Source organism: Chiloscyllium punctatum, chromosome 24 (assembly GCF_047496795.1).
Source record: "Chiloscyllium punctatum isolate Juve2018m chromosome 24, sChiPun1.3, whole genome shotgun sequence".
Taxonomy (NCBI): Eukaryota; Metazoa; Chordata; class Chondrichthyes; order Orectolobiformes; family Hemiscylliidae; genus Chiloscyllium; species Chiloscyllium punctatum.
In genome coordinates, this window is record NC_092762.1 from 58,028,104 (window position 1) to 58,040,774 (window position 12,671).

Genomic DNA, 12,671 nt, shown 5'->3' on the forward strand with positions numbered 1-12,671 from the left:
TGGTGAATTCAGGGCACAAGCTATCATTAGTGTCTTTTTTTAAATGAAACAATAATTTGCGGAATTGAAGAGACATGCCTTGAGTCACAAATAGCCATGAGTTTCTGGTCCATTTATGCTGCTCATTGCATGTAGACAACCTTGTTGTCGTCTTCCTCACAAATGTTTAGAAATTGTAGATTTGCATCAAAAATACAAATGAAAGTTGGTGCAAAAGTTTTGGGGTTACTAGGATTGCTATTTCTTATTTTTCTGAGCATCATGTCAATGATATAATTTATGGTCCTGATCTGAAACTCAATGTTGGACGCTAAGAAAAAGATCTATTTATCAATTGGTATTTAGTGCAGTCAAATGCCACAAAAATGCAATGAAGAGTGAGGATTAGCATCCAATTCATGGCATTTACTTCGAGTTTTGTGCTGTAGCAATCTTTGGGTCAGTGTGTTTTCCATATCATAATGACCGTGCCTTTATACATCACCTTTTTAAAAATTAATTTTTAAAAGGTGAACGTTGCTGGCTGAATCAATAATTGTCGCCATACTTACTGAATCTAAAGATGGTACGTCACCTCTTTGAACCACTAAACACCATATACTGTCAGTACACTCCGTGCTTTCAGAAGGGAGTTTCAGGATTTTGACCCAAAAACAATGGAAAAATACTGCTACAGTTCCAAGTCAGGACAATGTGTGGCCTGGGAATGTACTTGCAAGTGGTTGTCTTCACATCTATCTGTTACCACAGTTCCTAGGTGGTTCAGTTTACAGATATGGAAGGTGCTGTCAGAGCAACCTTCAAGTTACTTCAGGGTATCTCTTGAATGGTATATGTTGCTACCACTCTGCATTGGTGGTAGAAGAAATGCATGATTTAAGGTGATGTATTGGCTGCTGATCACACTCTGCTTTGTCCTGGATTGTCCAGGTTAATGAGTAGTGTTGTAGTTGCACTCTTCCTTGTGCATAGTGGAATAGGCCTTGGGGAGACAGGGAGTAAGTTGATCACTGTAGCCTTTCGAACCTTGGACCTGCACTTGCAGCCACAGTATGATACAGGTAGTTCAGTTTTACCCCTATAATGCTGATAGTGGGACATTCAGCAATGGTAATGTTATTGAATGTTGAGGGGAGATGGTTAGACTCTCTCTTGTGGGCCACTGGCTCGTACTTGTTCAGCATGATTATTACTTTTTGCTTGTCAGCTCAAGCCTGAATGTTGTCCAGGTCTTACTGGATGCAAGTATGGATTGTTTCATTATTTGAAAAGTTGCAGGTAGTCCTGAGCAGTTTTTCTCATTTCTGATATAATGAACAAGATGATGAGACATCCCCTCATGGATTATTTTGAAATGTAGATATCATATGCTTATTGTCACATTCCAGTCAAGCTAAAGTATAAGCAAACAACAAACCAGGGCATATAACTTTTCATAGACGTTCCTGACTTGGAGATAGAAGTTAGTAATTGGATTACAATGTATCAACTCACGTCACAGTGAACAATTAAAATTTGATTTACCATAGACCTAGCTTATAAACAGCTCATTTTTGAGGCACCAAAATGCATATTTAATCCTTAATGTGGCCTACAAACCTTCCACCCCTATTGCTTCAGCTAATAAGTGCGTGATCAGTGCTGTTAAGAGTCTACCTTAATTTCTCAGCTCAGAAATACACGTTTACCATTATATTTGACTGGTAAATTGGCACGTAGGATCAAATAGGTGATATGGCTGTGTGCCCAAGAGAATATTTAAAACATGCCCACATCGATCAAACAACATGTGGCAACTAATAGACAGATGTGTGTCCAGTTGCAAACAGAATAAAATACAAAATTCTCTTCAAAGTCATCAGAATGGTTGCGTCATCACCAGAAGTGCAGTGCATATACACTCAAGTGGACTAAATCAAACAGAGATACAGACTGCAGAACAACAGCTGGTTGGTGCCACTACTTTACACAGCAATGTCTACCATTGCAATCGTAGACCAAGACCACTCGGGCTACTAAAAGACCATGATGCTAAAACAACCAGATTCTAGTAATTCATAATCAGGCAAAAGCCTAAGTGCCCATTATGTCACATCCACAATAAACCTGGAACGCCTACAAATTATGATAGAACCAGCAACCAGATGTTCAGATTATTTCAATGAATGGTGAATTTGATTAGTTGTGGAGAATGGTTGAGACTGAAATACCAAATCTGGGGTATAGAGTGTGATCCTTATGATGATGCCTTTGTCAAAGTGGCTGAGGATAAGTTCAAATACTTAATCATTTTTAGTACCTAGTCCATTTTTGATTTATGCGATTATAGGACATGTTTAATCAGCACGGTACAGATATGATTGCAATTTCAACTATCCTCCCAGAATCAATTTATTCATTAAAATATTGTATATTGATTTAATTTGATTAACTTTTTTTTAAAATCACATTTCAAAATACTGACCACATCCACCAGCACCAGTGGTTCATATTCTATATTCGCTGTGCAAATCAAGGATTTTTCAAAGGTCAACTTGTATGATGTAGTCAATGGTAATCCAAATATATAACTTCTAAGAGTTATAGAGTCATAAACTCATACAGCATGGAAACAGACCCTTCAATCTAACTCATCTGCGCTGACCAGACATCCCAATCTGACTGAGTACCATTTGCCAGCATTTGGCCTATATCCCTCTTATACTCTTCCTATTTGTATGCTCATCCAAATGTCTTTTAAATGCTGTAATTGTAGCTGCCTCCAGCACTCCCTCTGGAAGCTCATTCTGTACATGCACCACCCTCTATGTGAAAAACTGTTGCTTGGGTCACTTTTTAAATCTTTCCTCTCTCACCTTTTGGACTCCCCCACCCTAGGAAAAAGACTTTGGATATTTATCCTATCCATGCACCTTATAATTTTATAGACAAAAGTTGATTAAATTGGACTGATCCTGAGCTAAGCAGCAGTATAATGCCCCATTTTATATAATGAAAACATTCTCTGACTTGAAATGAACAGCATCAAGAAAGATCTACTGGTCCTTACCCAGACTGGTCCATAAGTAATCCAGTCGTTCACCAATTGTGCTGGATTTTATCCTCACCATCTATTGCACGTGAAGATGGGTGAACAGTGAGTAGCCCTCTTGTTGACTCTTCACCTGCTCTAAATCTTCCAGCTCTTCCTTGTATTAAAATCTTTGACAAGTAGCCCATGCCGCATGGCTGCCACATCATTCATGCCATTCACCGCCCATGCCCTTTACAATCCTAATACCAATTTAATGTGAACCTTGCTCCTAAATTTGTCCCTTGCATCTACCTTGTCAATTCATGTTATATCCATGATGGAGAGACTGCAGGACCTATGCTGAGGTGAGATAAAATAAAGTTATTACATGTGAAAGAAAACTTATAAAAACCTATTTATTACAATTAGTTGTCTCTAATCCTTTAGAAGATCAAGGATTAGAATTCATAGTCCCACTTCAAAGTTTCTAATCACTGAGCTATCAATCAAACTGTGACCTGAGGGGCACTCCACTGTGATAATGGATTTTTGTGAAAGCAATCTTATAATTATAGCATTCAGGCTTCAGTCAACAGACAAAATGAAATAAAGCAGTTTTTCAATTATTTCAACAGAAGATATTTTAAATACCTTGACAGCTTTGACAGTTCATTTTGACAATTTTGGTTAGTTTGTGCACTTTTGTGCCTAGGTTTAACAAGCCAGTAGGTCACCTGGTCTCTCCTCAAGGTATTCTGGAACCACATCCAAAAGGACAAGTCACCTCTCCTACCTTCTATTAAACTTTGCAAGATTTAGTCCTGTCCTATGAAGTTTAATCTGCAAACATCACATTTTTCACTTCTGGCTAATAAAAGATCAGGCATGGCTGAAGGCAGCGATAATACATGGGTAGCTGCTTCAGTCAACTACAGATGTACAGAACCTGCCTCTGTTTCTCGCCATCCAGACCAATTGCACATATAATAAGTTCCATGTTTTGGTGCAGGAGTTCCTCATTCAGGCCCTCCAGAGCAATTTTGCAGCAATGGAAATCAGATCTAGTCATTATTGACTCTGCAAAAAGACCGGAAGAAAATGGAATATGGAGCAGATTATGATTTGCTATAATAAAACACATTGAAATTTAGCTTTTCTCACATCCAGATTAAACATTGGCTATGTATTCATTTAAACAGCTTGCTGTATAATTGTACATTAATTCTAGCGTTGGAGTGTGGAGCTTGAAAGTAGGTTTGGTAGCTCTGATATTTCACATACTGAAAGAATTTTCATGAATTCAAATAGATGTTTTTTTCCTGGAATCGTCCCTCACTTGTGTTTTCCTGTGTTCCAAGGACAGAAGCTGAAATGATTACACAGGTATTGACTCTGTAACATCAAGGTCAAGATTAGAGTGGTGCTGGAAAAGCACAGCAGGTCAGGCAGCATCTGAGGAGCAGGAAGCGTAACATCAAATTTGGATTTGAAAAGTAGATGTCTGTAGGTGCAAGGAAACAATCGTGAAAGGTGAAGTTCTGGGAAAGGATCAGGTAGAGTGGGAGTTTTTTTTAGTAATGGCAGTGGTGGGAGGAGAAAAAGCAAGGAGGATTGAACAATTGGGACTTAAATGCAAGAGAGTAAAATTCAGAGAAGTAATCCCTGTGGATGTTTTGATAAAATAAAGATGAGAAAGAGTGGAGATCAAAGAGGAATCATCTCTCAGATCCATCTCCTTGTTTTGTTGGTGTTTCCAAAATCAGCCCAGAATTGAAATCTTGGACAGATTTTACAATCTTTAATCAAGAATGACTAATTTTCATGCTATTTTTGGTTTTCTCTCCCTGAGCTTTCTAATATAAAAATTTGTAATCCAGAAGAAATTATTTTGAAGTTTGATGTGCAAGTGCAATCAATGCAAAGATTTACCTTTTATTCTTTTTTTTAGGTTTACCAATCAAAGAATACCTGCAGAAGAATCAGACTTTATCTGAGTTTTTCCTGAACAATGCATCACTTCCCACAGAGGTGGTCAATGATTTGATGGCAGCAAAAATAAATCTCAGTCAGGTAATCAGCTTTAAAATGTAGTTATATGTAAGGTTCTTACAGGGGAGCTGTATCAAGTTGCTGCCGGGTATCATGTGATACAATAATCAAAACAGCATTCATAGTGATAGTTCTAATGACCATTGTGTAGGCACATTGAAAAAATCCAATGCCCTGTCTTATTATGAGTAAGTATTGGCAGTGGTACTTTTGTGACAAAGAGAACAAAGCAACCAAGGTTTCTACTGATTGCTACGTATAAAGTCCTGATGGAAAGTTTGCAAACTAATCATGCAGGATTGAATAGTGCACCAGCCTCTTTTATCTGGTGCCATATAGAAAGAATGACCTCTTCCTGAGCACGATAACTGCAAGAGAGTTAGGATTATCTATATAGATTACGTTACAGTGTGGAAACAGGCCCTTCGGCCCAACAAGTCCACACCGACCCACTGAAGCGCAACCCACCCATGCCCCTACATTTACCCCTTACCTAACACTACGGGCAATTTAGCATGGCCAATCCACCTGACCTGCACATCTTTGGACTGTGGGAGGAAACCGGAGCCCCCGGAGGAAACCCACGCAGACACGGGGAGAACATGCAAACTCTACACAGTCAGTCGCCTGAGGCGGGAATTGAACCCGGGTCTCGGGCGCTATGAGGCAGCAGTGCTAACCACTGTGCCACCGTGCCGCCCACTAATATAATTCTACTTGGGTGGATTTTCATAGCCCTGAGACGCTCCGAAGGTTCTGCCTTCCACTATAACTTTGGTAGGAGAACAGCGGAAGTCCAAGAAAAATGACAAAACAAACATAGGAGTTTGCGTGAACCCTTGTAGAAATTCAGGATCCATATCTTTAAGGCAAAGCTGAGGGAAACAAAAAAAGTATCATTCAAAAAAGTGATAACATGAAATACTGGAGTGGAAAGGGTCAGCGATCATTGCCTGTGCCTCCTTTTGAGTTCGCAGTGTACATGCCCACTTTCTGTACTATACAGTGGAACCTCGATTATCCTAACGAGATGGGCGGGCACTATTTCGCTCAGATAATTGATTATTCGGAAAATTGATTAAATGCCTTTCCTCTGGGGCTTGAAATTTTAAAGTCTGCTCCCTGTTTAGGTGACTAGCAGCAGCACACATTGCGTGACACCCCACCCCCAACAGCTCCTGCCCCCACCATCCACCACTGTATCCCAACCCGGTCCAACACCGCCCCCAGCACAAAGTGCGTGAGACCCCGCCCCCAACCTGGTCCAAATCTGCCCCCTGACCCCCACTCGGTCCAACCCCGTCCAAACCCACTGCCCGCCCCCCAAACTTGTCCAACCCAGCCCTGCGCACACCCAACCCGGTCCAACACAGCCCCCGAACCCCCCAGCACAAAGCGCATGTTTTAGTTTGAAAAAATAATGCATGGCTTGTCAGCAGCAGTTCAAAACCTGAGCCAATTATTCACTGAAAAATTGACCCCCATCCGCAAGTGCACACACGCTGACCGATCACTTGGCTGCTCCAATGGCGCTCAGCTTTCAAGACCAGGCAGCTCATTTAACCTAAGTTCAATGCACCACCTTAAACATTCAGTTCTTCCACCAATGGTGCCAATTTGAAGCAGGGTTCACTATCCACAAGATGCAGTGTAGAAACTTGGCAAGCTCTCTTCGTGCCATTTTCCAAACCTGTGACCTCTACCATATAGGACAAGGTCAGAAGATGCATGGAAACACAATCATCCACGTGGGCCCCTCCAAGTCACTTGCCCTCCTGTTTCTTTATTGCTGTTTCTTTACTGTCACTTTTTTAAAAAACTTGGAAAGCATCACCTTCTCAAAAGCATTAGGAATGTAAAATTAATGCTGTCTTTGCCAGTGATGTTCACCTTGCATGCACAAATTACTTAAATAAAAATCTCAATGTGGAGTTATTAAATGGTTAAGTGTCAACAGAGCAGTGGAAAAGAAAATTCTTCTGTTAGATTTCTACGTAGTTGGACCTGACTTTAGTCTACCTGGGTTTGGATTTTGCAGATACCCCTTGCTGGATCAAGGGAAAATTTTAAAGAGGTTGTTTGCAACAAGTCTCATCTCTCCAGTTTCTTGGCTACAAAGAATATGAAGGCATTCAACCGTTTGCACAAGAATTTGTGTGCCTTACCAGAGGGAACACTGCAAAACGCAACAACTATTTTCCTTTCTGAAGTCAACTTCTCCAAACTCTTGGCGGTTAGTTTGTTTTTGTTATTCAATCATATAAAGCCTGCATGATTATATTAAAGTATTTGTGTGGCTTGTTAACTATGTTCGCTAACTTCACTTGCTCCATGCTGAAGCTCAGTTATACAGCTTCAACATAGCAGTAGTTTAACATATTCTGTGTTACACAATTCCTGCCTTCATCCTTAAACTTATCATGAGCAACAGCAGAGGAAATCGGGTAATATGAAAGCATCCCATTAGGTCATTGAGCCCAACATTGCAGAATACATATCTAATCATCATCTAGCAGGAGCAAATTACTGCTGGAATCTGTTGGAATCTGTACCGAAAACAACAGACACTGGAGATCAAAGAGGGTCAGGCAACATCCATGCAGAGAGAGCAAGCTAACGTTTCAAATTTAGATCACTCTTCATCAGAGCTGAAGAGAAACCAAACGCCGGTTGGGTGATTGCTTTGCAGAACCCTTCCAAGCTGTGCACAAGCATGACCCCGATCTTCCCACAGTTGGTCGTTTTAACACAGCATCCTGCTCTCATGTCCACTTGTCTGACCTTGGCATGCTGCAGTTCTCCAGTGAACCACAGTGCAAACTGGAGGAACAACATCTCACCTTCAGACTAGGCACTTAACAGCCATCTGAACTTAATATTGAGTTCAACACCTTCAAGTTGTGAACCCATTCCCACTCCTATCCTTTCATTTAGTTTTACTTGTTAACATTCTCTGTCACCATGATGTCTCTCCCCTGCGCCCACCCCAGTGGGACTGTCTGTTATTTTAAGTATGACAGTTGGACACACCATTGTTCTGACATTCTCCCATTCCAATCACTTAATTTGCACTGTCAGCACCCTTTCTTCTCTAGTATTATCCCCCTCACATTATAGCATAAATGCTGCCCCCTCCACACTTCACGTCTGCTCTGGAGAGTTACCTAGACTCAAAATGTTAGCTTGCTCTCTCTCTCATGGATGCTGCCTGACCCACTGTGATTTCCAGCATTCGTTGTTTTCTAATCATCACCTTGCTGTTATGCTTTCTTAAAATACACCTATACAATAATGGCTCTTGATTTAACATTTCATCTGAAGGATAACATTGTTAACATTGTAGTGTACTCTCAGCATCCCACTGCTGTCCATCGCGCTGACTGATTAAAAGCAAATTACTGCGGATGCTGGAATCTGAAACCAAAAGAGAAAATGCTGGAAAATCTCAGTAGGTCTGGCAGCATCTGTAAGGAGAGAAAAGAGCTGACGTTTCGAGTCTAACTTACCCTTTGACAAAGAGTCAGTTAGATTCGAAACGTCAGCTCTTTTCTCTCCTTACAGATGCTGCCAAACCTACTGAGATTTTCCAGCATTTTCTCTTTTGGTGCTGACTGATTATTTTGGGTGGTACAGTGGCTCAGTGGTTTGCACTGCTGCCTCACAGCACCAGGGACCCAGGTTCAATTCCAGCCTTGGGCGACTGTCTGTGTGGAGTTTGCACAATCTCCCCGTGTCTGCACCGGTTTCCTCCGGGTGCTCCCACAATCCAATGATGTGCAGGTCAGATGAATTGGCCATTCTAAGGTGCCCATAGGTTAGGTGCATGAGTCAGGGGAAATGTAGGGGAATGGTATGGGTGGGATACTCTTTGGAGGGTCGGTGTGGACCTGTTGGGCTAAAGGGCCTGTTTCCACACAGTAGGGATACGAATTACACTGGCGTGTCAGCCTGAATGTGTCCTAGGATATAGATTGATCCTTCTGATATTTGCACAGATATATTAGAAGCTTAATTCAAGGTATCACTTTTACTTTGCTTAGCAAACAGAGAAAACTACTGTATTGTCCATTTACTAACATTTCTGATTGACACAGACATAGCTGTACAATTTTAATAACTGTATTCTCTCTTTATTTTGGCCTTTGTAGCTCAGAGCTTGGAGTTTTAAGGTGGGGAATCTTTTAACAGTTGTACAGGACATTGGAATACTGTGTACAGTTTTGGTCCCTTAAGAAAGGATATGCTACCAGTGAAGGCAATTCAAACAAGATTCATAGGGCTGATCCCTGGGATAAACAGATTGCCTTATCAAAGAGCTAAACAGGCTAAGCCTTTGTCCATTAGAATTTAGAAGAATTAGGGGTGATCTTATTGTAAGACTATAAGACGGTAAGAAATAGGAACAGGATTAGACCACCAAACCTCCTGCATCATTCAGTAAGATCATGGCTGAATTGACATTCCTCACACTCACTCTCCTGCCTTTTCTCTGTAATCCTTCATTCCCCTGCTGATCAAAATCTATCTATCTCAGCCTTAAATATAGACACAACAACTCTACCCCCATAGCTCTCTGTGACAGGGAGTTCCAAAGAAGATGTACAGGATTGAGAGGATGCTTGACAGGGTAGACTTTGAGAAGATGTTTCTATTCACAGACAAGACTTGATGAAGGGACGATAGTTACAGAATAAAGGGACACTCATCTAAAATTGAGAGGACAAGGAATTTCTTCTCAGAGGGTAGGTGAATGTATGAAATTCTCCATCCCGGTTGGATCACTGAGAGCATTTAAAGAGGAGCTGAATGCATTTTTGAAATATTGATGAATTGAAGACTATGAGAAGCTGATATGAAAGTGGAGTTGAGGCCTGGAGCAGATCAGCTATGATTTGTTGAATTGTGGGGCAGGCTTGAAAGCTAAATATCCTAGTCCTGCTCCTATTTCTTGAATTCTAATATCATAATAAGGCTTTACTTTAGTGACATTTGCCAAATGATGCAATCTTGCTAATGATTTTCCCTTTATAAGAAACACTGTCCTTTGTAGTGTCAGAACATTTTGTATTTCATCTGGTGTTGCTGTTGCATTCTTGAGTTGATTGAAATATGGCAATAGGCAAATCCTGTTTATTCTCATTTTATACAGTAACAGTACAACTACCTGTTTCTGATGACTTGTTTCCTCTGCAGGAACGGGTTACATTTAGTGCTGGGAATGCACTTGATGCATCTAATGCCCTTAACAGTTTTATACTCAGAGTGGGATCTCTTGTGCAGCAGGTAAGTACTGTCTTCTTTTTGTATATTTCCTTCTCTCATCTTCTGTCTGCAAGTGCATTTCTTCACCTTTTCTTGATAGTCTCTGAATATCAGCCAATTAGCCAACTTTTCTGAGAGTATTGAAGAAAGATCCGCAGAGCAAATTGTGGATCTTCCAAACCCTAATGCCAGTTGCTTTAATGAGGTGCGTTCATGTAGATCCAACATGCAGATCTCCATTTCATATCCCAGCAGAAACTGGGATATCTATAATTGTATGGGATATTATAAGTTCATAAGATATAGGAGCAGAATTAGGCCTTTGGGCCCATTTGAGTCTGCTCCACCATTCGATCATGGCTAATATGCTCCTCACCCCCATTAGATTATGATAATCCAGTGGTTATGCAGCTGGACCACTAATCCTGGGAGTAAGAGTTCAAATCCCAACAAGGCCATTTGAGAATACAATTCAGGTTAAAAAGAAATGAACTGGAGGTTAAAAAAAAGCAAAAGCTGTCTGGATTGTCTCACTAATGTCAGTTATTAAGGATGACTGATGTCCTGACCCAACCTATCCTGTACATAACTCCACTCGCCACACCAGGGTGCGTGACTCTTGAACTGTCCTCTGAAGTGGCTTTGCAGCCATTAGTGATGGTTCTTAAACAAGTTCTATTTGATGTCTTTTTCATGACAATTTGAAATAGGCAAGAAATGCCAGGCTTCCCAGAATGAATAAAGAAAAGGAAATTAGGAACCAGGTTGGGGGCAGTATATCATCTTATATTCAGCCATATTGGTCAGTAGCTATTGATGATGGAAACATTGCAACACACACATTCCAAATTGTTAGATGACCTAACTTCAAAATTGTTGAGAGATTCCAGGTCTCTCGTTGTGAGAGTAGTTCTTCAATACAAAGATTAAAAGTTGGACAAGATGCGTCCAGCATTGCAATGTAATGGAAGATCTTTCTTTGTTTATACACCAAAGTCTTTGACCTTGTGATCATAACCCTGTCCCACAAATGTCTAACTTTTTCTTTTAATCTCCCGTGGAAGACTTTGAAATCTTTTTGGTTAAGGTGTCCATTTGATTACGATTTGTCTGTTGTTGCTGATCCTCAAACTTTTGTAAAGTATGCAGTTGAGGAGATGATTGTACAATTATGGAATACATTAGAGCCAGTCTTCTAACCATCTCTCTCTCTCTCTCTCTCTCTCTCTGTGCTCACATGGTGGTTCGGTGGATAACACTCATAGCGCCAGGGACCCTGATTCGATTCAAGATTTGAATGGAGCTGGGAAAGCACTGCAGGTCAGGCAGCATCTGAGGAGCAGAAAAATCGACATTTCAGGCAAAAGCCCTTCACCAGGATGACAGCTTCCTGAAGATGCTGCCTGACCAGCACTACTCTAATCTTGATTCTAATCTCTAGCATCTGCAGTACCCACCTCCACCAAGGTTCAATTCCAACCTCAGGCGACTGTCTGTGTGGAGTTTGCACATTCTCCCCGTGTCTGCATGGGTTTCCTCCAGGTGCTCCGTTTTCCTCTCACAGTATAAGGTGTGCAGATGAGGTGAATTGGCCAAGCTAAATTGTCCAAAATGTTCAGGGATGTGTAGGTTAGGTGCATTAGTCAGGGGTAAATGCAGAGTTATAGGATAAGAGAATGGGTCTGGGTGTGATACTCTTTGGAGGGTCAGTGTTGGGCCAAAGAGCTTCTTTCCACACAGTAGGGATTCTATGATTCATGTTGGTGTGGTGCCAGGGAGAGGTTCACCTTCATTGAATTATATCTTAATGAGACTTTCAGGAAAGAGAGAAGGAGAAATTGGCAAAGTAAAGATTTTTTTAAAAAAAAGCCTGTGGGTGGAGCTTATCCATACAAGGAACTGGTTTTATTTTATTCATGCTTTTCCTGTTATGTATTTTTAAGACTCCATATTGATCTGTTGTTTACATTTCTGCAGTAAGTGTGCAGTACTGGTCACCACAAATACTACATGCTGGTTTAATTACAATCATATTTAATTGGACTTTTTCAACTGCAACTTTTCTGCTTTGTGAATTTATTTGTTTTCTCCCCCATAATTCTCACGAGGTGTTGGACAGAGACTCCAGATAAAACAGATGCCAAGAATTAGTGAAAGGAGTTTAGGGACACTATTAAGAAAGGTTCTTTTCTTGGAGTAGTATGCATGAAGGCATTGTATTGTGTTCAATCCGCTTTCAACATATTCACCACTTGGCTAGAAAATTGGAAAGAATTTAGCTATTACTTGAAATTCCTTTGAACACTACACTATAAAACCTTTGTACCAAAACACGATCTGTTTTTCT

At 40.7% G+C, this 12,671-nt stretch overlaps 1 protein-coding gene across 1 annotated transcript in view; it reads left to right on the plus strand.

Moving 5' to 3' along the window:
• Positions 1–12,671, plus strand: part of LOC140494578 (phospholipid-transporting ATPase ABCA1-like) — a 176,294-nt gene that overhangs the window by 53,856 nt on the left and 109,767 nt on the right. The window contains exons 6-8 of the mRNA XM_072593913.1: positions 4,962–5,083; positions 7,101–7,295; positions 10,256–10,345. Of these exons, the coding sequence (XP_072450014.1) occupies positions 4,962–5,083; positions 7,101–7,295; positions 10,256–10,345 (407 nt within the window). The remainder of the gene's footprint in view (positions 1–4,961; positions 5,084–7,100; positions 7,296–10,255; positions 10,346–12,671) is intronic.